The sequence below is a fragment of the Morone saxatilis genome, unplaced genomic scaffold, assembly GCF_004916995.1.
Source record: "Morone saxatilis isolate NCDOM2014 unplaced genomic scaffold, NCSU_SB_2.0 Contig18, whole genome shotgun sequence".
In the NCBI taxonomy this organism is placed as follows: Eukaryota; Metazoa; Chordata; class Actinopteri; family Moronidae; genus Morone; species Morone saxatilis.
In genome coordinates, this window is record NW_023339740.1 from 15,605,604 (window position 1) to 15,630,998 (window position 25,395).

The window sequence follows — 25,395 nt, forward strand, 5'->3', positions numbered from 1 at the left end:
TTAAAACCAAACTTTAAAAATTTTATGTTGGCGCTATACTACATGACAGGATGTAGGTTTTCAAATTTTCAATATTTAAAATAAGGTGCATTTTGAAACTATAAATATTTACACTACATCATGTTTTTAATTAAAAAAAACTTGAGATGAAAATCAGCTATTTTATATATAAAATTAGTTTAAATAGTTGTAAATGTCATCTGTTACAATAAAAAATATTAAAGTATGCATAACTAAATAGAAACAATTTGACGTTAAATAGATGCACCTGTCCTGTCCTTATATTTCAACCATGTTAATGGAATTGGTTATTGATCTCACCTCAAATAAATGTCAGTGGCCTTGTATTTTAAGGTACTGAAATGTCACACCTCTAATAACAGAGGGACGGACATTTTCACTTGCAGCTACATGTGACTGGACATATTACTCTATTTATAACAGCTGACTGCCAAGCCCCAGGCTGACATATGCAAGGACAGACGGACATCAGAGCTGAAATGTCCCTGCAGGGAGAAAGTACACAGACACCTTCAAAGTGGACGCTTCGTCCTTCTGCCTCAGGTAGGTTCTTATATCTACTACAGAAACACATCAACAAGACTGTGCTGTAGCTATGTGCTTCATGTCGGTTGTGTTAATAGACAAGACCTTTAATGACTTTGACGTTAAGAGAGAGTTGAAGGACTTTAATAACATCTACGTCCATTAAGATGAAAGAGTGATCCTAATAACTGAATAATAATAATATAATTTTACCCTGTGGCTAAAACAACGCTACAAAAAATGTGCTGATCAAATACCAAATATAACATACACTTTAATGAATTATTCGAGTTGGCACGATTTTAAGCAAGATTATATTTTAGTGTTAATATCATATTACATTAATGTATTTTTTTTGCAACTTAACTCCCGCACTGAGTTTGTTTGTTAAGCTGATACAGTATGTTGTTCCGTGACATTGGACAGCTTAGGTCATATGACTAAGAGCAGGGCCACAGAGTATTTTGGGGTCTGTTATGAAGCGTGTGACCACGGTGCTCTGGTGTTGCTTTGCTGCTCTCTGACGTCTTTACCTCTCCAGCTTTGAGCTAACACAGGAGCTTGTTGCTTTCCGCACAACAGTTTGCTAATGACAGCTGATTACAAGCAATGTTAAGCTTCACACAAATGCTTGTTCTATATTTAACTCAAATGTGTTGCTATAACTTTAACCATAACCCTGTGAGGATTCCAACGATGTACTGCTGCACACATTATTCTTCATGCAAAATACCTAAATCTGCAACCATGTAACACTAATCTTTATGTTTTTTCTTCTTTTTCAGACTGAAGAGCATGTGAGGTATCAAAATGGATGATTTAGATCACAGCATGCACATTGCAGACTATGACTGGACGAGCTTCTATGAGGACAGTGAGGAGTGTTGTCTGCTGCAGCCGTCACTCGCCTGCCCTGATAGCACGAGTCTCAGTGATTCAGAGGATTCAGGAAACTCAAGTTCAGTCTTCAGCACAGGCCAACGGGAGCAGCAGCAGAGTCCTGCTGCAAACAGCGACGCAGCAGGATGCTGTATGGAAGAAGTGCTGATTAATCAGAGTGTAGGAGTAGAACAAGACGATCTTACAACAGAAGCTGAAGAAGACAGTAAAACACAGAAGAACGCTGACATATGCCTCAGTTATCCTGAAGGAAATACTATCAGCACAGAGGAGGTGCACCTGAGGACTGCAGAGCACATTAGAGAGGAGACGAATGACAACATCACAACCGCACTGCAAACTGAGCCAATAAAGGTCCAGTCTTCAGATGGAGAACCAACAGAGCTGAAAAGAGAAGATGGAGACGTGCAAACAGAGAGTGACACTTCATCTATACATGAACCTGACCCACTTTCTTGCCAAAGAAAGAACCAATCAGAACTAAATGTGAATGACAGAGCTGTGAGCGAGGATGCGAGCAGTCTAGGAGCGGAGAAAGAGCGCTGGTTCGTGACAGTGAACGACAGTCCTGCACGAGGGCAGCGGGTGCGTGCCACTTCTGTGAAAAAAAAACGAAGACAAAAAAAAACTCGTAAGAACAATCACATGTGCAGGCAGGAGAAATCACTTGAAAACAGCTTAGAGTTAGAGATAGCCAGAGATAATAATGAATCTATGGGAGGGAGGGACACAGAGTTTGTCACACAGTCAGGAGGGCATCCAAGTGCTGAAGAAAACCCTGAGAGCACTTCAGATTCATCACAGATGCCTTCAAGGTCTGGGGAAGAAGACAATTTGTCAGAGAAACTAGTAACATCTCATATCATTGAGCAAATGGCAAACAGAAACAAACATGACCCAAGCAGCTCAGCTTCCACACCGCATGACACATTTACACCCAAAGACCCCTCACGGCTGGACAGCGTGGAGTCTGACGAACTTGGAGACGGTGTTGAGTTCCTCTCCGCTCACAGTTATGATTCAGAAAGCTATCTGTCAGCTACTGAATCACTGGAGGAAACTCAGTGTCCTCTCATGGAAAGCCAACAACAGCAGAGCTCCTTTTCTCTGACAGAAAACAGCTATCTGTTCAGTCTGACTGAGAATACAGATACCAGCAACACGCAGGACAGGGAAATGCATTCTGGGGCTAGCACCCTCTCTCGCAATGTAGCAGGTACTAACTCTGAAGGTTATGAATGCACTAATGTTGAACCTTCCCTGTCATGTCCATCTGTTGCCCAAAACGCTAACAAAACGCGAGATGACAACTCCACATGTGATAACGACACACACAGCACGCCGCTCCACACGCCCTCGGATACACCTGGATTCCAAAAACATGAAATCAATCTTTCAGCATCTGGTTGCTCTTCAGGAGATCAGCTTAGTCTTCCCCCTGTTCCAGATGTAACCCTAACACCTTGCTCTGCGGCCGACAGCCCTGAAACATATGCCGAAGCCGCGGGCCACACTCGACCTGTGTATGCCATTTCTGCTTTTTGGGATGAAATGGAGAAATTGACCATAAATGACATTTTGCAGCTCAGGATGGGCAGAAGCCCACCTCCCACGAACACACAAGAAACAGTGGCACCAAATGTAGATGATTTTTCAGCAAATCCCAGCTCTTTGGTTGACACTGTGGACTATAATTTGTCTGACGGTGGTCTAATGGATACGTCCGACACTGCTGACTCAGACTATTTCACACAGCCTGATGAATCCAAGCCAGATCGCTCAAGCTGCGAGTTTTCCACCTCCGATTTCGAAGAAGAGTACTGGCAGTTTCTTGGCGCCAGTAGGAACCCCAGTCCTGATCCTCAAAGCAAAAACCAACAAAGGGCAAATGACTCTTCTTTCTTTGCACATGAGGAAGAGGAGTCCACAAGCTCTGAAGGAAAGGAGACACCAGTGCCCTCAGAGGACTTCCCAGGGGAATCATCTGAGGATCAGGACTCAGATGCTTTCCTTTCAAGCGAACTTGCGTGGCCGAGGCGAATAAAAAAAAACAAAAGCGTGCGCAATGTACAAGCTCTCAACACAGAGGATTTATCTTTGCAGCTGTTGCTTGGTGATGATGAAAGCAGCCTGTTTCTAAGCAGCTGTCCATCTCTGGAGACAGACGTGGTTTTAGAAGCGAGCGACAGTCTGGAAACTGCATCTTTTCTATCCAACACACACTTACTGGATGAACACACCCAAATATCCTTCCCTGAAGTGTTTGAATACTTTTTCACAGAGGACAAAGCCAAGACCGATTCCCGGTGTGTTACTGTCTACAATCCAGAGGACATCTCAGTGGCTCCTGTGTTCAACTACACTCTCTGTACATTCAGCGATAAAACATCGTTCCCTTCCCTCTGTGATTCCCAGTGCAGCGAAGAGGAACCCATCCCCATTTTCTCTTGTTCTCACCCTACCGTCAGAGAACTCACATTCCCAAATCCGGACTATGTTTTCCTGAGTGCAGACTGTGAGGAGCAGGGTGACATCTCTCCAATCAGAGTTGTGTCACACTCTTTCATCCAGGGAAGCGATTGCGGTATGTCTCAAGGATTTCGCAGCTGGAGAAGTTTGCTGTCGTTTAGGAAAATCCGCTTTCACAACAAAGGTAGCATCTGGTGCAGGAGTTCTGGTGCCTGGGTGTTTCCAGTTGACACTGAGGAGATCACCATCAAGAGAGAAGATCCACCAATAACTGTTGTCACTGAGAGTAGAGTAGCTTTAGCTCCTTCCCAGCAGTTTAGAGAGCTTGCAGTGCAGCAGAGGATTTTGGAAACCATACAGACAACAAGTAAGTCCGAGCTTTCTTACGCACTGGACTGAATGTGTAAAATACATCAAAATAAAAATAAGAATTGAACAAAATCTATGTTTCTGTGCATGTTTATGTCTCTTATAGGACGAGAGGGCATTTTCTCCACACTGAAGCAGTCAGACATGTGTTTGGTCTGCATTGCTTTTGCCTCCTGGGTATTAAAATCCTCTGATCCAGAGGCTGCTGATGCCTGGAAAGCAGGTATGAAACCCATTGCACTGATAAGTCTGCTGTGACAGTCATTAATTACTAACTACTTTTAGTATACGATTTGATTTGAAAAATTTAAAGTTTTCAGGATGTTTAACTTCTCAACATGAAGAGTACACTGTATAACCTGACAGCCAGTTCTACAAACTAACCTTTATTGAAATCCTGTTCAGCTCTGCTAGCAAACGTGAGCGCGCTATCGGCTATCCAGTACCTGCGGCAGTATGTGAAGAAGAAAAATCCTTCTCAAGATGATCCCTGATGTGTACACACAAGAGATGTCATTTCCAAACACTTCCACTTGGGTCCATCCATGAATATAGATCTACTGTATATATACGTACATCTATTACAGATATGTACTGTTTCAGCTTATGCATTCGTTTCCAAATTACAATAGAGCCTGTAAAACGTAATGTCAGCAAGTCTGCAAGCTAGTTGGTTGTTTTATTCTTCTGTATGTTTCTTATTTCATATAAAGAGACACAAACCAACAATGAATTGATCCTAATAATCAATTAAATAATCGATCCATAAACACATCAGTGAGCCACTCTGTTATAGTCAATGTGGCCACTGCAGAGTCAGTCCAGCTCACTGGCTCACCAAATTAGGGGCTGAAATAGTTCCCATCAAATCCACTATTTCAACAACACGTTGTTTGTTTTGGTCTTTTTATGGAGTTTGTTGACAGTAAGAAAAATATTGCAGATTGTCAGCATTATTATTTCAGTTGCATTTTAAACTTTTCATAACTTTGGTTTTTCAGTTCTGGGTAAACCGATGTTGATATAAGGACCATTCTGTGAGTACAGACATACTTTTTAACATGTGCTGTTTGTGAATGTCCTGTTGTGCCTAAAATGTGGCTTTCTATGTCATACAGCTACAGTCAAGTTAAGTTGTAGAGGATAGAGGCAGCCTAGTGGAGTTTTTGAATAGATGCAGTGTATGTGGAGTTTCTTTGTAGAGGATTAAAAAAATGGGGTGAACACCTGAAAGAAAGCTGTGTTGTAGATAACGGTCTGGTTAGTATGTATGTTGTAAGAAAAGATTCAGTAGGTGACTGCTTGAGCTTTATGATAGGGATGCATTATCTACATCAGTGGTTCCCAAACATTTCTGGCCCTGTGCCCCTTTGAAACAATGAATCATGTCTACTTGTGACCTCTCATCATAGGCTGCATGAGTTGTGAGCAGTTTGGAGGGATTTTCTATTTTAAGACCATTTAATTTGAATAATTTCTACAGGCCTGAAGAGGACCTAAACAATATTAAGGTACACAGTAAGCACATGTAACTTGTAAGAGATTGTAAGAGATTTTTTTTCTCTTACTCCACTAATAAACTCACAACCCCAAACCTCAAAAACACCAGACCATCTATCTAGTGTGATTCAAAGACAGACTTTTGATTTCAGAATAGATAATGAATAGCTTTACCATCATACATAATAATATTTACATATCTGTTAGGTGTTGCTGTCTCTGATGCTTTTATGTATTACGCCAAAATGATGTGTGTCAAGTGTTTAAAAGATCTACAAGCTAATGATTGTTGTCAGAACACTTCATATCTCTTGTCAAACAAGGCTCGGTACATATGAGTTTACATATGACAGATTATGTGCAATAAGTGATTTAATGCAATAAAACCGTGATTATCCCACACTACTTTCTGTAAACTAATTTAAAACTGTTTACGAGAGGTGCTGATCTCTCTCTCTCTCTCTCTCTCTCTCTCTCTCTCTCTATATATATCCTCTATAGAGAGAGTATATATCAATATGGAGGCTGCAGCTTGTTGTGGTTCTGTTGAACTGAATTGTACTGACAGGTGTTCTGTTATTTTGTACACTATTTATAAACATGGGCAGTCTGAGGAAGTACAAGTACAAAGAGAATAAGGTGTCATTGCAGAAATATTTATTGAAATAAATATGCAATGGATACACTTTCATTTTATGTCACATAAATATTGAATTTAGAGGCAGTTCTTTTAAAAATTCCATTAAAATGCTCAAGATTTAGTTTCTCTCCAATCAAGTTATCCTCATCAAAACAATGTAAATACATTATTCTAACAAGACTTACTGTCTGTAGTGACAGATCATGGTCCAATTAGTAATTATCTCACCTTATAATACCATATACTGTTTTAGCTTATGATTTACTGCTATCGTGCTGAATCAAGGGTTAAGTGTTCACATCTACTGCTATATCAATAGTACTCATTCATATAGAATATTGTGAACATGTAATATTTACAATCTCAAAAATGAGCGAATAAAAGCTTCGGTTATACTGTGAAAAGATATCTTGATATATAAAACTTTAGGATTTAGACAAATATTTAGCAGATTTAAGAGTAAAACAAACCTCTACTATGCTTTCAAAGTCTAAACACCACAATGCAACTTGCTACTCTAGTTTGGTGAGAAATGAAGACATCATGAGAGTCATGCTAGGTCGTTACAATCATTCAAACACTGATTTAAATGTCATTCTGTACAAGGAAGTCATTTAAAAACAACAGGGATATTTAAACTTAACACCAAAGTCAGTCTGTTTTCATATCCTTTATAAGAGCTGTATTTTAGCAAATTTATATCACTGCATATGAAACAGTTCTACAGTTTGTTAGAGAAAATCTGTCACTTTAAATCTCACATGAACGGGTGAGATTCTTCATTATTTTTATAATAAAACTAGTATAAAGTCTTAAGTGATATGAAAATCTCAGACGGACTTTGACAGTCCCATTAAGTGCTGAACAAGGAATGCACATAAAGAGCCACAAAGATCTTTCTAAAATATATTAAAACAAAAAACTGACACACAAATATTCTCTTACAGTTTCAAAAGTACACAGTATTCTATTGGGTATGAGAGTAGGGTTTCATGCACCACCTGGTACTCAAGATGGCTTGTCACCTTCTTTCTTCAGACGGCTTTAGAAAACACAAACAAAGGTAGGTAAACTCTTTGTGCACTTTGCAGTGAAAACACTTTTTAGGTGAGTTTAACTTATTGTCTTTATTGTCCGAGTACTGGTCTGCTGATGAAAAAAGCTTTGAAGCAAAAAATTTGAATTGAGGATTTTTTGTTATTATCCAAATTAGTTGAATTTCTCAAGTAAGGTTTCAGCCCTTCACTAGATAAGAAGTTCAAAAACCTCACCTGTAATAATCTTCCTGACTGGGTAAAGGGCCTCCATGCAGGTGGTGCCCATGCAGCCACTGCTGCTCCATAGCCATCCTCTGCAGCTCTGCAGACTGAGCATGCATGGCCTGGAGCTGGTGAGCAGCAGACATCTGAGGAATCGGACCCTGCAGCTCTCGTGGATATGCCGCTCCTATGGGGAGCAGAAATATGAAAAGAGAATTGGAGGAGCTGGACTAAGAAAAAACTGTGAGTACGTTAAATGTGAAGACTACGAACCAAAAAGTGGGTGGCGCAGCATCTCGTGATCATGAGGAATATCGCTGAGTAAAGGGTTGGGGATCGGGCCACCAGGGAAGGGGAACCGGGCCAAACGAGGTCCTGTTGCCAGGGGGTCCACTAATGGATGAGGGCTTGAACCTGGAAGAAGAAATAAATCAGTACAGTAAGTAACTGTTACCTGTATGCCACTGGATGTATTACTGCTGACTAATTCATTCTAAAAAACAGTCAATAATAACCTCACCTTGACCGAGCGGATCCTGTTGGTGCAGGTGGAGGTGCGAGTGAATGTGAGAGTGCTGGTGATGATGCGGCGTCACATTGAGCATCTGCAGCCTGGCCGCAGGATCGGTCGCCACAGATGCCATCCTCTCTGCGTGAAGACGCTCTGCGGTGAGTCTCTCCGCGTAACTCAGCTCTGGGCGCAGCTGAGGTCCAGCCAGCGCCATCCTCTCCCGCTCCAGGTGGTTCAGCCCGGGGTGGAAGGGCGCAAAGTGGTGGGGAGGCCCGGGTATGTGGGGAAGAGCGATCGCCCCGTGTCTGGCAAAGTGCTCCATGGGGTTGGCCGAGGGGTGTAACGTTTCCATGTCCGGGGGCTTGACCTCAAAGCCAGGCTTCATCCTCTCGCGGAGCTCCCTCTCTCGGAGGTTCCTCAGCTCGCGCTCTCTGAGGCTGGGTTCGGCGCTGTACAGGCCAGGCATGTGGTAGGCCAGCAAGGGGTCGCCAGGGCCCAATGACACGTAGAAAGGATGGTTGCGGTTGGTGGGCGACATGACATGGGGCCGGGCATATTCACTCAGGGTGCGCAGGGCAGGTGTATCCGGGCCGATGTATGGTGGCACAGCGGCTACAGTGGTGGGCGGCTGCTCAAAGGAGGGGCGTCCGTGGCTCTGAACCACCATCTGAGCCTCACTCATACGACTGTCGTGGGAGGAGCTGGAGGCTCTCTGTAAGTAAAGACAGTGTGTGAGATAAGTCGTGTATGTTTTGTGACAGAAAAGATGTTTTAAAAGGAGTAAAGGAAATGTTGCACTCACAGCATTTCTGTCTGCCTCCCTTTCTCTCTCTCTCTCTCTGTCTTTCTCCCTTTCGCGTTCTTGCCGTGCACTGAGCTCAGCCTCTCTCCGGGACTTTTCCACAGCCTCCTCCCTTTTCTTGGCCAGCTTTGAGGACGAAAGTGGAGTGAAGAACAGGTCTGTTCTTGCACAGGAGTTGTAACCACGATCAAAGTGTTTGATAAACCTGAAAGAAATAACAGATGTCCATTTATGAGCATGACTACTAAACCTAATTTACACAAAATAGCCTCATGATTCATTTTAAGGTTGAGGAGCTGTTGGCACTATATGCATGAAACATAATGAGATGTACATGTACTGAATACTGCCCAAGAGGATGTAATTAAGAGTTTATTCGACCCTGACTTTTATTTACATTTTGATAAATGTGAAGCCACTTAAACCTGATTATTATATTTGTAGTTTTGGGCACAATTCCTGTTAGTTATAATGAGATTTCAGGCGCCAACGTTATTGCTAAGATCTGGGAACCACTTAACCACTTAGCAGCCCCACCAGCTATCAGACAGGTTTTAAACCTGTCTACAGTTTACCTCTATTATCCACTTATTTGTGAATGAAAACAAAAGTAGGCATTCAAGTTATAATGCCAACCTGCTGCTGCAAACAGCCACAGGAGTTTCAACTTAGACCAAAAATACTTGATGTAATTATGCACACAAGCAGATTTACAGACCAAGTGATATTTCCAACAGAATTGTTGGATCAGTTAGATTTTTGGCTTCATCTTCAAATAAATGGTTTAGATAACTAGGTTAAAGCTGCTACAATCATATTTTTAAACAAAAATAAGCTGTTATTGTTTAGGATTCACAAATTAATAACAGAATAACAAATAGTTCGACAGCATGGGCCTTCAGCACTGTGGTAAAGCTGCTTTCAACAACTCAACAACACCAATTCTTACAAGATGATAGCAATAGAAACATTTTCTTTGTGATTTTTCCAAGGAAGAATATCTTCAGACGTACCGAGCAGACTGGCTGGCATGGCTTGCCATGTTGACAATGGTGGGCTCTGGCGAGGGGCTCCGAGGCGGAGACGGTGGGCTTTCAGCCTCTTCCATCTCATCGAGTGGCTCTTCTTTAATCTGAATTTGTGATCCTCCTGCTGTGGTGCCCGGCGAGGGTCTCAGCGGAAGAGGTGGGAATGATGGCTGGAGGCTCGGGACGGGGCCAATAGCAATAGCAGAAGATGTTACGGAGGTGAGAGGGTGTGAGGCTGCAGCAGGCGGGTGAGAAGAAGTCATGCTTTTTCCAGGGTGGGTCTGCACCTGAGAGATCACAGGAAGCTGGGAAGGAAGTGACTGCATTGGCAAAGGCTGTGGCATGAGCTGAAGAGGGGGAGGGGGGGCACCTGGAGGATGCTGGTTGGGTAGAGAATTGAGAGGCTTTAGAGCAGGGGGAGGGGGTAGATTGGAGGGCATTTGAGGGAAGGGTGTAGCAGGCTGGTGTGGCATTTGTTTGTGTGAAGGTGGAATGGGAGTGGTGGGAGGAGGCTTGATTTGGGTGCCAGACAGAGAAGGCTGGGGGAGCTGAGACTCCCTAAAGAAGGGCGGGGGTCGCTGGGGAGCCTGAGGTGACTGGCCATGAGGCTGCAGAGACTGCGCAGAGTTGAGAGCAGGTGGGACCTGAAATGCTGGAGAAAGAGTAGAGTCCTGACCCAGCGCGGATGGAAGAGGACCAGGAAGAGAGTGAGAGGCGAGCAGCGGTCGGCTGCTCAGGCCTGCTGCGGCAGCTGGCTGAGGGGGGTCTGGAGAAGGAGGAGGGGGGCTCTGAGCAGGATCAGAAGGGGGGGTGCTGTGCGTTGGCTGAGGAGTGATGGGAGTGCCCTGAGAGGGAAGGGCTTGTGGGACTGGTGTGTCAGCCAACACAGCAGCGGGAGCAACAGGCTCTGATGGGATGGCGTTCGGCTGGGCAGATGAGTCAGAGTCGCTCTCGTTGCCCTGTTGTGGGCTGGGAATGCTGGGAGAAGAGCTGCGGTTGTCCTGATCAATATCTTTGGTGTCACTGCTGCCATCGTCCTGAGCACTGCGGCTTTCTGAAGAGCTCTCCTCCTCTACCTCGGCCTCTCCCTCTGACCGGGATCCCTGTGCATCCTGGAGAAACAAACACACAATTTATGATGTACTTAACTTCTCCCTGCCAACATATTATTATATAACTTTCTGTGCTCAGGTAACGTTGTAGGATGAGCTTCCAATAAGGAATTATCTTCTTATATGTCATAAATGCTGCCTTTGGAGAAGTTTTTAAAGGGTTCCCTCTCACCTGTGTCTTCTGCCTTTTAGGTGCAACTTTTTCAGGCTCGTCGGGCTCCTGAGCAGGACTCTCACGTGCACGTTTTGTTGTCTTTGGTGTTGTTACCTCCTCTTTTATCTTCTGTGGACACAGCGTGACATTTACACAGAAGGTGTTAATTACTCACAGGGATGACTGACACAAAAACCTCAATATTCAGCAAGAATCCATGGCTGCATGTATCCACATGCATGGGGACACATACTGTACATGGATAAGTTCAGTTACATGTAGGTTAGGACTAACTGAACTTTCATCCATACATATCACAAAACTAGATACCCAGTAATTGTGGCATTTGACACTTTCATTCCTAATATGACTGCAACAACACAGCTGTTCTGATAACATAATGTCATAAAGCTACAACATGTACATAAAATGTGTGTTATGTTCACCTTGTTTGTCTTCCTGCTGGATTCACTCCTACTATCTGTGGAAGACGATCGCAAAGAGGTTGCTCCAATCGGGAAGGGCTGGCTACTGGACTGCTGATCCTCACTGGTGGGGGAGCCTGTGAGCCTCCTGTGGCCACTTCTTAAAGATGACAACTGCTTTAGAAAAAAAAAAAATCAGCAAATTTAATTAAAACACAAGCAAGAAAGGTGTTTTCCCCTAATGTACAAGGTATTTTCACAGCTAAAGATTCCTGGTGTATATGATAGTGATATTTTGACTACATTTGACTGGTATTTGTGCAGACATTTTCTTGTAAATTCTTATTATTAGTAATTAAGATTATAGTGTGACTGATCTGCCAGCCTCAGGCTTACAGGTGCTCTGCTTCGCCGTGTCCTCATGCCATGCTTGCTGTTCACCTCTTCTTCCTCTTTAACAGGTTTAAACACGAATGGAGCGCCTGCAGATTTTGGAGCTGGTGGCAGGCATCCATGTTTGTTTTCATATGTGCGACAAGTCGTGCACAGCAATGGGTTATCTCTTCCACCCTGGTGCCAATCCTTTGAACCTGTTTAAGAAAATGTTTTCATGTTAAAAGGATGTCATGTCAAGTGTTAAGTTACGTTAATATTACATAAAATACTGAACACGCCCCAATGTGATAAATCACAAATAAATGACGTGTACTCACTTGTTGCGCCACAGTGGCTGCAGCTCTTGATTTCCTGTTCACTGTCTTCACTATCAAGATCATCCTCACTGGCAGAACTCGCATCCACTGCGAAGGACAAGATCAGTTTCAGTGAAGTGCAACTCATATGAATTCTACACTTTGTGACCACGCAAATATGAAGAAAATGCATTGGCAAACAAAAATAGCAACCCTCACCTGAGTAATTTCGTGAAGGGGTGTTGACAGGAGCTGCCGCAGAGCGAGTCTTTGCTTTGCGAGAGGACGGCTGTCTGCGCTGCTGTCGATAAGCTCTTGTTCCTGCAGCCTCAGGAGTTTTCTTCCAGTGGTAATAGAAAGTGATCAGCTCCCCCTGAGGACGAGAACACAGGGCTTTTAGTAACAAGTTATGTTTCTAATCAAAAAATATAGCAACCATGATCCACTGCATGTATTAGAAAATGTTCTGTATACAAAAACATCAAATTCAATTACAGTCTTTTTGCTCGGCAGAAAATCTTTCCGGATGCGGAAGAAATTCTTCCCGTACTGCCTCAAGCCTTTGATGAAGCGTTTCTATGGGGACAAAAAAGAGGAAGGTCAGCAGTGGATAAAATTAAACGATACACAGGAAGAAAAAGAAAAAGCTCCAGCCGGTAAAAAATAAGTTTGCTGTTACAAAACACTATTTTACTGCAGGCTTGTATCATAGTAAATTCTGTTTTTATCTGCATGAAGTTGACTAAACTGCCAATTTCTGATCAGAGAGCCTTTTAATTTACGCCCACTGCGCTGATCATATCAAGTATCGTTAAAATACATAAAACACTTTGCATCCTTTTCATCACCAAGGATTTTATCTACCTGTACAAACACTGTTATGGACTAACAAACTATCAGCACTGACCTTCGGTGCTGTGCTACTAGCTAAAGGCGTCTCACCACATCATCCTCCGACCAGCATTTCTCTATGAGCTTCGGCAGAGGCTTCTTGACCAAGCGCTGGAGAGCTTTTGCTGCATCATAATGACTTGCATGTAGCTGGAATTGACAAAAACATAGATGTTTGTGAATCAGCAAGGCAACAGTTTTGCTTTTTGAATTTACTGGATACTGATGAATATGATTCAAGTTGTTCTTCTCACCATGTTGAGTGCGTTGAGCGTGGTATCATCACGGGAGGCTGCTAAACATCCATCCTCTGTGGATCCACCATCACACATCCCTGCAAACGCTGCCATGCTCCTTGAGAAATAAACAAAACATGTTTATGTTATTAGGTGAAATCAATATTAAGGGTACATTTTAGTGCTTACCTAGTTCAACTTTAAGTCTGATTCAAAGGAAAGATTCTGAAATCCCTGATAATACAGAAAATTAGCAGTCTTGACCGTGTTTCTCTTGATCTTGCATTTAATTGTGTTTTTATTTTAATTGTATACGAAGGGGAAGTCTAAATTGATATGATACAAGATAATAATTTATATAAAAAATAATAGTCTTGCAGGCCTGATTATACTATATTTTTGACATCATGTCGCAGGCCGGAGGGAGGGAGATGGAGGGCTGGAAATGGCCCCAGGGCCGGCAGTTTAAGATCCCTGAGGTAAATAAAGAAAGCAGACAATAACCAGGCTGCTTAAGAGCACGTAAACATGACTCTGAAGCAACTTATTCTTTGTTTTCTAAAAAAAAACACAAACAGTGACAATGGAACAATGTCTTTGAAGCCCTGAATGAATACATCAAACCACCACTCACCCACTTGGGCTAAGCAACCTGAGCTACATTATAGTAGACTGAAGACTGGAGTAAATCCAATGTGGATGGAAATTCTCCTTGACTTTTAATGTAGTGTGTTAAAAAAGCACACACCTGAGACACACACTATCTTTAAACTGATTTAAATATATTGCAAGCAGCTAAAAAAGGAGCTTAACTACACTGGCATTCACATTACCAGATGAAGACTTGTATTCCCCCCATTTGTGACACTGACTTACTGACAATACTGGTTATTTGTATGTTTTAATATTGTTATTACAATAAAGCCCCACTTGATCCAAGTACTGGTTTGGGATATAATGAAGTAGTATTTGTTATAGTTACTGCACTGCAATGAACAAACACAGTTGGGTTACTGCCAAACTTTCAGTGACTTTCGGACTATACAGTGCAGACACAGACCTGGCAGCTCTGAGGTACATGAGAAGGTCACAGTCATTGACCCCAGGCGTCCACATCAGCTCCTCGCTCTCTGTCTGAGTCTGTAAACCAGGAGAAGGTCGCGGCTGCAACTCTGGAAGTTTCGCCTGCAGTGAAATCAAAGAAAACACCTGTGAGGCCGGCTCGCACATCAGCGACGGAACGTTTACTGTAACAGCTTTTGTATCACAATATTCACTAAATTCAACTTTAACAGGAATTGGAAATTTGGATTTAGATTTGATTTAAAAATATGTATTATTACAGTGTGTAATTAAAGTAATTAATGGATAAAAGATTTACTTGTAATCAAATATATTTTGCTGGTGTTTGGTAATAGTACCTGCTAATATCTTTTTTTACAAAATAAGATATTCTAACAGATCTTCAACTCGAATACATTTTGTTTATGAGTTCTTCAGTATTTTTATTGCATGACAAATAACAAAGATCACTGAACAGACAGGTAGGATCAGTTTCGTAATGAGCTTAATAAAACACTCTACAAGCACACAAGTCAAAAGCACACAAACTTATTTATCAAAGTTTTCCTAACTAAAAAAAAAAATAAATGAATGAATTCAACTTTTGGATATAGAAACATGTTTATTTCGACATTTAACTGTATTCAAATGTGACATAAACAATGTAGTTATAGCAGGATGTACCTGGTGACTTGGTCCCACTCTTATCTCGCCCTGGGTGCTGTTCAGGCTCCTGCAAAAGGAAAATAAAACGTTTATCATGTGCATTACATTTGTGTGGCTCCTAATAATTTGCTTTCCTACAGTCTCTGACACTGGCAAGGTGTTGAGAATCCAGTAAACCCAACTGTGTCCACATAGTGAAGACAGTCTGCTACATATGAGCTGTTAACTAGCAGGTAATTGACGCTGTACAGTAAACACAGACGAGTGATCAGTCAGTGTATAACTTGGCTGCCTCCCTCCCACTGCACAGTGATTTCAGCAGCACAATAACATCCCGCCCCTCCATCAACCGAGAGCCAATCTCAGCTGTGACCTGCGACGTTTCCTTATATTACATGAATGAAATCCGACGCTAGCCACCGCAAAAGACTGTCAATCAATCATAACATGAGCTGCTAATTTTTCCACCATTACGAGAACAGTGTGTGCTACTTTTCGAGATCCTAACAGGTTGACAGTAGCTGGCGGACTCCGTCTCTCGGCTAACTGGTAGCTAAAGTATGCAATCAATCATAAACATCATCGATAGCATGCACAACATGTCGCTGACATACACACATTACACACATACAGCGACCCGTGTCACCCCCCCACCACCACCACCACCCGTCCAAAGGGATTAGCAATATATTTAATAAACGTGTTCGCAAGCGATGCATGAGGTGAATCCGCTTTACTGACATTATTTAACACAACGTGTGCAGGAATATCTGTTAGCTACAATAAAAAATAAAAAAAAACGAGCCTTTTTTCCGTCCTCCTCCGCGAACAGGAGCCGCTAGCTGCTAACGACACAGTCACATTAACGCCGTTATCTGGCTAGCTCGTTAGCCAGACACGAACTTCGTGACCACTGACACTCCGACTATTTCACACAGACGGCTCTCAAAGTAACGCAGCGAAACACTACACGACACATTTAATGCCCAGCAAGTACAACACAACAAAAGGCAGCACGGTGAGTTAATGAAGTTACCTCCGCGGACTGAACAGGTCGTCCATGTCGAAGGATGTTTGGATGTGGCTTGTTGACACTACGCAGCGCAGTGGGCGATACACACACATACACACACACACATACACACACACACACAAACTATGCGAATCCCCTATTACATGGCTATTCAAAATGGAGGCGGTGTTAGTGGAGGGAGTCGGTGTGTGTTTTTTTTTTTCTTTTTTTTTTTTCTTCTTTCCCAGTGCAATGACCTCAGCAGCCACAAGCTAAAGCCTTCAAAGTTGTCTGGGGTACATAAACTGAGCATGTGCCGCGATCAGCAGCCCGTGGGCCCCTCATCAGCTGCACGACATACACACACACACACAGACAGACAGACAGACAGACAGACACACACACACACACACACACACACACACACACAAGGCGTCCATGAATCAAACAACATCTCACACTGTGTCTGCTGCTGCTGCTGCGGTTATTAAACAGTATTATGTAAGCATTTACCTACCGCCGACACAAACAGCACTGTAATGTAGGACAGCGGTGTGTAGGAAAACCACCGAGGGGTAATATGTTTACACTTTTGTTCTATTTACAGCCAAGACTGGGTTTGAGGTTTTTATTTAATGGCAGTGATAGTAAATATTAATGATTGTGAGGTTGTTGGTTTTTTTGCATTTGGGCCCTGGGTGATTGTGACAGTTGTGGGTTTTTATTGACAAAAACAAAATCGATTAATTTGAGAAATGAATAAGCGAATTGATTAAATAATCATTAGTTTAATACAAAAAAAAAAAGTTAACATTGAGCTCCACTTCAATTAAACAATAATGATTTAAAATGAATACATTTGTAATAATCTAATTATATAGTATAAGTCACAGGGGCCCGTTTTCTACACTGACTACTATCATTTTTAATACTTTAAGTACATTTACCTGATTATACTTACATACTTTGCCTAAATTAAAAAACACTTTTACTTGTAATGGACTATATTTATGGTGTGGTATTAATACATTTACTTACAGAATGTGAATACTCAGCCACTAATTATTATTATATTTACAATGAATAAAAATAACTCACATGGTGTATAATGCAAAATATTTTCTTGCTCTTGAACATCAAAAAGTTTAATTTATGAATATACATTTAATTAATATACATTTAATTAATTATACAATTAAAGGTCATCAAATCATAATGAAGGAATTAAAACTTTTTCATAAGAACGTGATAAACAAACTAAACTTATTTTCTGTGAGAAGTTAATGAGACTGATAATCTGTTATTATGTTTGGTTGTCAAATGCCAGTAAAAATGAGACTCTCACTGGAAACAGGATGTACTGCGATACACACATTTTCCACCTGAAAGCAGGACATTGTGGTGTTTCACTCACACTGTGGCTGTGAGTTTAAACACAAGTAAACATGTCTCACAGCTCATGAAGACACACACTGATTAAGGTCAAGACCTTTTTTAAATATGCTATAATATATATTTAAAAAAATCTGATTTATGAATCTCCCTGCAAAGGTGTAGGAGCCTTTAATTGATGCAGGTGTAAATGAGACAGGTAAGAGAAAAGAGTTATGCTTGAATGTTTTTAAAACCTAAGAATTATGAACATATTGCAGACTTTTGCAGAATAACACTGCGCTGAGGTTTCTCACATGAAGAAGTAGGAGTTTAATCTCAAACACATCAGTAAAGCAGAAAATGTTTGAGATGAAAACTTCAAAGCAAAAAGAAACTTGGTCCAAGTTTTAGTTTAGTTTATAAGTGTTAATAATGTTGAGAAATACCTCCTTTAACAGATTACATATTTCCATATTATTAAATCACTGCAATAATCAAACTAACTCAAAAACCAACATTAAAATAAAGTGAAACACAGGATAAATAATCACAATACATTCTGTCACTAAGAAAACGTTTTTATTAACTGTGTTAACAAGTGCAGCTTTTGTGATTACAGTTTATCAGCGTTATAAATAAACATTATTCAAGTTATAATCAGATCTATTATTTTACTCACATTACCAGATAGCACAGGATACAGTAGAAGACTTGATGTGTCACAATTCCAGTAACTACAATGTTATTTCTACAAATTCATTACCACTGTTAGTATACAAGTAGTTCTACATTAACCATTACTGTTTCTATGTGTTGTTTGTTTGTATGAATCTATTTGTAAGTGAAGCTCAATCCATTTACTCAGTCAATGGATTTCTGAAGTTTTTTCCAGCAAAACGAGCCTCGTCTCCCAGCTCCTCTTCAATTCTACAGTAAAGAAAAGTTCAAAGGTATTTTCCTCACTTTAATGTATCTATTTAATAGATTGACACAACACTGTTTAAATGATACAAACAGAAACAAGTAGTTGTGCTTCAGCAGAAAAGTTATTGGCAGTATTTTATTTCACAAATTAAATAACACACAATAACACATGCATTTTAAAAGAAATAACACAATTGTGAAACGTCCCCACTTTGTGTAACAATGAGACTCACCTGAGAATCTGGTTGTATTTGGCCAAGCGCTCAGAGCGACAGGGTGCCCCAGTCTTGATCTGAAAATGTGCAACAAAATGTGATTAGTCATGTTATTATGATTCCAGTCTCAGATTTGATATTCGACTTTAACTATTTTAGTTGTTTATTAAGTGGAAACAATTTGTGAAAATGGACAGTGGAGATAAATCCATAATTTTTGGCATAAAAGTCCAATTTGTTATATTCTCAAAGGACACACCAACACAATAACTAAATAAATAAATTTACCTGTCCAGTGCATAAGCCGACCACCAAATCTGCGATGAAGGTGTCCTCAGTCTCACCAGAGCGATGGCTAACCATCACTCCCCAGCCATTCTCCTGAGCCATCTGACACCTATGAGAAGGAAAAGGAAGCGAGATATTGCTGAGAGACCATCAACTAGTCTAGACGTTACAGGTATTAGGTAGTCTAATATTCAATTACACACACCAGACTACATTTAAAATGTTGACTCACGCGCGCATAGACTCAGTAACTGTTCCAATCTGATTGACTTTAAGCAGCAGACAGTTGCAGGCCTTCTTCTCCACGGCCGTGTTGATGCGATTAGGGTTGGTCACCGTGAGATCGTCTCCAACAACCTGGATGTCTGTGCTTCCAGTGAAGTTGGACCATGCCTCCCAGTCGTCCTGGTCAAAGGGATCCTCAATGGAAACCACTGTGAGTGAAAATATGCAGACATTCCTCCATTAGATAGTGAAACAGATGTTCAGCTGTTCCATCAAAAAGATCATTCAAAACCCAAACAGGAAGCTGATGAATGAACAAATCCCAGCATCTGGTCAAAGTATTAAATCATACTTCTGTTTTTTTACATTGTGAGATGTATTTATTTTAGTTTTGGCCATGATTTCTATTAATTTACTTACTCACCATAGTAACTGAGATCTAGTACACAACAACTGCACTACACTGGAGTCCAATTGGACATGAAACATTCACTCAAAAGCCAGCACACAAATTTTGCAATATCATTATTCACCAATACAAAAAGACATCTGTGTGCAACTGTGCTATGAGGTTCAATAATAATCAGGTCAAATAATCGTCATTGTGGTATTATAGCATGTGACAACCAGACATTTAACTTACGGTGTTGACATGTTCTTAAAATCAGGGGCTGACACCTCTCTCTTTGTGCAGGGTTATTTTTTAGTACAAAGAAGATTGTTGTGATTAATAGTCATTTGACTTGGAGCTCCTGTTAGAATTCACAATTTCTTTTTTTAAAAGTGCTGTCATTGTGAGTCAAAGGACACATTTGTGTAATCTACATTTTGGCAAGTGCTTTGATTAAGTTTTACTTGCTTCAAAAATGAGAAGACTTTTAACTTATTTTATCTTTTCGGTTTCATATCTGTTTATAACCTGAGCTGCAGTTCAAGATGCCACAAATTATCTATTTAAAAAATTAAGTTCAGAAATAGAATTGCACAATGAATGTTCTTGACAGCTTCCTGTGGATGAAAAAGATGTTTGTTGTAAACCAGTGCCACAATAGCCCACAATCAATTTGTATACCCCATGTATCCCTCCCTTCACGAGACTACGTTGGTGCTGACATTAGGACTATATATTGTGTGATCTGCTCTCCGCCTGCTAAATAATGTGTAAAAAGAGAAAGTATCAGCAGGTTACCTGGATAATCCTTCACAAAGCTCTTGTAGAGATCAGCCAGCTCGTCAGGAGTGATGTAACGGCTCGGATCGTCAGGAGACTTGAAGTCCAGGTCGTATTTTCCCTCCCTGTAGAATTCAGACGCTGCTACGTCCATCCCGATCACAACCTCATCCGTGTATCCTGCTTTGGAAATGGCTTCCTTTATCAGCTCCAGAGCTGCAGAGTTAAACAGTCAATATGAAAACAGAGTTGCTATAGAAAGATGCATATAGCATTACAGAACTATAATGATAATGTCCACACTGTGTGAGCAGACAATAGTCCTGGAATAAATATTACGTATTAAACATACTTTTTCAACTGTTGTCAGACAGATGTTTAACAGTGTTGTAATTTTTTTGTCTTTTTTTGAGATTATCCAGAGTCCAGTCCAACACAACACCACTACCAACTGCTGTATCAAAATGTACTACAGAAACAAGTCAAAAGACAAAAAGATGAAGTCTCAATAAAACATTTCTGTACGGTTGTGTTTATAGGCCTGTGTACTGCATTACATTGTGCAGTTTAAATCTTTATGGTCACTCAGTGTACGACGGCTGGGTCCACTGAAAATGTTCTTTTCAAAATGAGGTTTCTTTAACAGTTGCGTAACGTACATATTTTTGTGGGTTTTACAGGCTGCACATCTGGTTTAAAGCACAATTATTGTCTTTATTGTGATAACAGCAGTTTGACTTCACACTGGCCAATGCTTATTTTGGAAAGGAACCTTAAAGCTGTGCTAATCTTTCGCGGATCTAACCCTCTTACATACCTTCCTTGTTCTCCAGGATATTTGGTGCAAAGCCACCTTCATCACCCACATTGGTGGCATCCTGACCATATTTCTTCTTAATGACGCTTTTGAGATTGTGGTAGACCTCGGCTCCAATGCGCATGGCCTCTTTGAAGGTGCTTGCACCAACAGGCAGGATCATGAACTCCTGCATGGCAAGCTTATTGCCTGCATGAGAGCCGCCGTTGATCACATTGAAGGCCTGGTGGAGGTGGAAGGGAGAGAGACGAGCGCTGTGACTTCACAATGAACTGGACGGTGAGCGAAATAATGAAAGAATACCAGGAAACTGATGTATGTCATTTGACACACAAAGCCTTACCGGCACGGGCAAGATGACCTGGGGGTTTCCTGCAAGGTCAGCAATGTGACGATACAGGGGGACACCTTTCTCTGCTGCACCAGCTTTGCAAATAGCCAGGGATACACCCAGGATGGCATTTGCTCCAAATTTGGCTGTTTGGAGAAATGAAAATATCAACAACAAAAAAATCATTTTAAAGCCCCATTCATTAATACTGATTGCAGTAGGAGGTGAGAAACTTCTTGAAACATCTAAGATCCAAACACAAGCATCGAGTTTCACTGTAGACATCTCATAATGCAGCAGGACTTAAACATAAAGTTAAAGTAAGTAAAACCTTTTTGAGCCAAACAGTAAAAAGTTCTTGACTGGTCAAGTTGATCTAATGTACTCCTGATAGTTATTAAGATTGCACTGTAATTTATATAGTTCTTATAGAAGTCCAGCAGTACGATTATTGTCTCTTACATTTGTTCTCTGTGCCATCCAGGTCAATCATCAACTGGTCGATTCTCTCCTGCTCAACCACAGATAGATCCTGAAAAGACAAACAAGTTGGGAATCATTCACATTAGCAATAAAGCAATTAAAAGAAATGTCCAAAACTTCACAGAGAGTGAAAATCATCTTCTTACTTGGCCAACAAGTGCAGGTGCAATAGTTGAGTTTATGTGTTCTACAGCCTGTGAGACTCCTGTGACAGACAGATTAGTGTGATTATTCTATTACATTGAAATCAAAGGCAAATCTTGTAAAGCCAATAATAAAAAGACTGATTTAGAAACACATGCAAGTTTTATTTCTTACAATACATATACAGAGAGGCATGCAATAGTATAAATTATATTTTTAGAGCCCGCCAATATTGGCATCATTTCAAGACTGGCTTATATATTATCATTAATAACATTTCGGTATATAGTGCAGCAAAAAAAAAGATTGAGGTTTTTACACCACTGATGTTTAGCTATTTATTTTATTGTTATTTAATCTCTCAGTGTTTATTTCTAGAACTGGTTGACAATGTAGCCTATATGTTAAATTGGTAAAAAAAATTAAAGAATATTTTATAATCCACATAGAAAAGGTCTATTTTCATTTAAACTAAAAACCATATTGGTAACCAGGGACTTTTTCCCTTCTATAATCGGCATTACTCTCAAAAATCCCAAATTTGTCGGGCTCTAATTTTTTTTTTGCGTGACTGGTTTTAGATTAAGAAACATAATTAAAAACCCTTATTCAACGTGTCAGCATAGTTTTATTTCTGGGTTGATCAATCCACAGGCTAAACATCAATAATTGAGTGAGAGCATGCTTCACTGACAATTCACCATGCACGTCATATCCGGTTGCCAAAAGCATTCAATGATCTGTTATATTACTGTGTAATTAAAGGAAAGTGTCATTAATTATTCTACTGTCAAATGCACAAATCTCAGCTTTTAAATAAGAGGGTCAGGCAACGGAAACTCACTAACCCTTTCATATCTGGCAAAAAGGAAGAGAGAGAGTGGACAGAAGAGATGACACAGAGAAAGACGAAGAAAAAGAAACGTATATGAAACTAAATTCAGCATTAAGCCAATAAAACTATAAATATAAATATCAAAACAACACGTGTCATTGGACCAATTCTTTCCTATTAAAAGAAAACACAAAAACGGTGCACAAACCTTTCCCCAGGTAGCGAGACTTGTCATTGTCTCGGAGCTCCAAGGCTTCATAGATTCCAGTAGATGCACCGCTTGGTACAGCTGCCCTGAACAAGCCTGTGAAATATTAATGGGAGCAGACAGGGAACAAAAGAGTGGCACGGACAGAGAATCACTGAAGTTGATGGAATCCATTTTGATATTGAGACACATTGGCAATATGTTTGTACATGGTCCAATCAGTCACACATTGTTGCCTACCTTTGTCAGTGTAAAGGTCAACCTCTACAGTGGGGTTTCCACGAGAATCAAAGATCTCTCGGGCGTGGATCTTGACAATGGACATGGTGTAGGAGCTTGAGATGAGACAGAGAAGTTGAAATTGTTATTATGTGGACAAACATGCAGCAGTGCCTGTAACAACTCTGGGTTGAGACAGAAGAATAATGCAAACAAAAACTCAACGCTATCTAAACGTCTGTTTTCTGTTACTATTGGCGCACCTCTTTTACTCTCTTTCCTCCTTCTGGCTTACCCACGAAAATATCCTGACCTAGCTGCAAGCTTAGGCGTGCTAACAGACATTCTACCATCCTAATTGGATTAGACCTTCTCATCTGATTAATCACATGGCAGAAGGGATGCAGAAAGTGCTGCATCTGTCAAAGCAAGGTTAAGCTTAAAAGCTACAATAGCCTGTGTTCCTGCAGTAAAATGCATAGCAAGTTTTAGCCCAGTCATGATGCTACCTTAACTACAACAGAATTAATGCCATAGCAGAAAGTCCCTCTGCCTTCACCACATGATATGATAACACCAATAATCCCCCTCCGCCTGCCAGATAAACAAGCAGGCTTACTACTAACCAACAATTACTCTTCCTAAAGACCGAGTTGCACAGCAGACACAAGAACATTCAGGAAACTGTAATTCTTGTTCCAACTTCCCAAATGAAATGTCTGTATTTATACTGCAGCACTACACTGTAGAGCTTCATCATCAGCTAACACTGTCATCAGATCCCCAAGAGACATATGTTGATAAAGACAATTGTTGCCAGTTAGGTGACTCAAGAAAGCAACCTTCAGTAACTCTGTGGGAGCCATTTGGATAAGAATAAGACGATAGGAACAAAAAAAAGTTAAAACATGAAATAACTCATTTGTTCCCTCTTGGGGTCTTCACACATCCTTGGTTAACTCTCAGAAGATATTCCTAATAACAATCCTGGATCAAATCTACACTGACTGTGGTGACAGTTTGGATATTTTTAAGTAAAGCTGGATTTTGAGGTTAGATGTCAACAAATCAACTATAACAACGGGCAATTAAACAAAAACTGAATGAATGTGTGCTTGGGCTTTAGACTCCTACACAGTTAATACAGGAGCCCAACGAAGTAGACTAAGAACTAAACATATTATATAATCCAATCGATTTTTGCATGCCAAAAACACGTGTCATTGTATCAAAATATAGATATGTTTGGCTAAACTTTAGACTTCTTTTATCTGTAATAGAGGAGAGTAATGAAAAAGCTAAATAAATATACACTTTGTCCAATATACATTTCGATAATTTATCTGCAACTTTACATAACAGCTATAGCTAGTTGCTAATATAGATTACTGTCATAGTCATTATTGAAAATATCACTTTATCTTTAGTAATATCTGACCTTGGAATTAGTAGAGACAGACAAACAAATAAGTATTTAACACAAGTTACTAGTGAATCTAGTGAGTGTGCACTTCTCCAACTTTTATCCAGACCGCAAACACAACGTTTCCAGCTGCAGCTATCATCAGCTAACATCAGCTAACTGAACTCAGAACAGATTCAAATGTGAGACGTAAAACAGACTACGGCTAAAATAAGAACAAACTAATGAAACATCCCTGTTAACAGTGACAGAGACAGTGTAAATAAGTGTCTCTACCTTGCTGTCAAACGTAGACAAACGCCTTCGTTCAGAAATGAAATGAAGCAACCGAAGAAGTTCAAGTGAGGAGTTTCTTTTTTATTTCCGGCACGCTTGACGCGTTGTATGCGTGTTGCTGCCCCCCACAGGTATCAATGTGAACTACACCGAAGCAGAATCAGAAATACTTTAATAATCCCAGGAGG

General features: G+C 40.6%; 3 protein-coding genes across 5 annotated transcripts; 1 reads left to right on the top strand and 2 right to left on the bottom strand.

The window, feature by feature from the left end:
• Positions 1 to 431: 431 nt before the first annotated feature.
• si:ch211-157b11.14 (uncharacterized protein LOC799552 homolog) lies at positions 432 to 7,871 on the top strand. 2 transcript variants are annotated; one of them, XM_035662772.1, is made up of 4 exons: positions 432 to 564; positions 1,332 to 4,282; positions 4,391 to 4,507; positions 4,690 to 7,871. In XM_035662772.1, exons 2-4 carry the CDS (start codon positions 1,357 to 1,359, stop codon positions 4,776 to 4,778), a joined length of 3,132 nt encoding a protein of 1,043 aa, XP_035518665.1. In that variant the 5' UTR covers positions 432 to 564; positions 1,332 to 1,356; the 3' UTR covers positions 4,779 to 7,871. The 2 variants fall into 2 exon arrangements, with proteins under 2 accessions (XP_035518665.1, XP_035518666.1); XM_035662773.1 differs by lacking the exon at positions 432 to 564 and adding an exon at positions 1,087 to 1,244.
• On the bottom strand, positions 6,425 to 16,483 carry rereb (arginine-glutamic acid dipeptide (RE) repeats b). 2 transcript variants are annotated; one of them, XM_035662769.1, is made up of 17 exons: positions 16,299 to 16,483; positions 15,281 to 15,329; positions 14,595 to 14,719; positions 13,553 to 13,652; positions 13,350 to 13,448; positions 12,903 to 12,983; positions 12,627 to 12,780; positions 12,429 to 12,515; positions 12,112 to 12,305; positions 11,737 to 11,889; positions 11,309 to 11,419; positions 10,010 to 11,136; positions 8,997 to 9,201; positions 8,204 to 8,906; positions 7,957 to 8,097; positions 7,696 to 7,870; positions 6,425 to 7,466 (listed from the first exon to the last, which is right to left on the bottom strand). In XM_035662769.1, exons 1-17 carry the CDS (start codon positions 16,385 to 16,387, stop codon positions 7,433 to 7,435), a joined length of 3,627 nt encoding a protein of 1,208 aa, XP_035518662.1. In that variant the 5' UTR covers positions 16,388 to 16,483; the 3' UTR covers positions 6,425 to 7,432. The 2 variants fall into 2 exon arrangements, with proteins under 2 accessions (XP_035518662.1, XP_035518661.1); XM_035662768.1 differs by having other exon boundaries at positions 11,737 to 11,892; positions 16,299 to 16,482.
• Positions 16,484 to 18,203: 1,720 nt separating this feature from the next.
• eno1b (enolase 1b, (alpha)) lies at positions 18,204 to 25,305 on the bottom strand. The gene is made up of 12 exons (XM_035662781.1): positions 25,208 to 25,305; positions 23,530 to 23,624; positions 23,290 to 23,385; positions 22,249 to 22,307; positions 22,082 to 22,151; positions 21,632 to 21,765; positions 21,289 to 21,511; positions 20,490 to 20,687; positions 19,308 to 19,509; positions 19,076 to 19,184; positions 18,806 to 18,864; positions 18,204 to 18,575 (listed from the first exon to the last, which is right to left on the bottom strand). Exons 2-12 carry the CDS (start codon positions 23,612 to 23,614, stop codon positions 18,506 to 18,508), a joined length of 1,305 nt encoding a protein of 434 aa, XP_035518674.1. The 5' UTR covers positions 23,615 to 23,624; positions 25,208 to 25,305; the 3' UTR covers positions 18,204 to 18,505.
• Between the last annotated feature and the right edge of the window lie 90 nt (positions 25,306 to 25,395).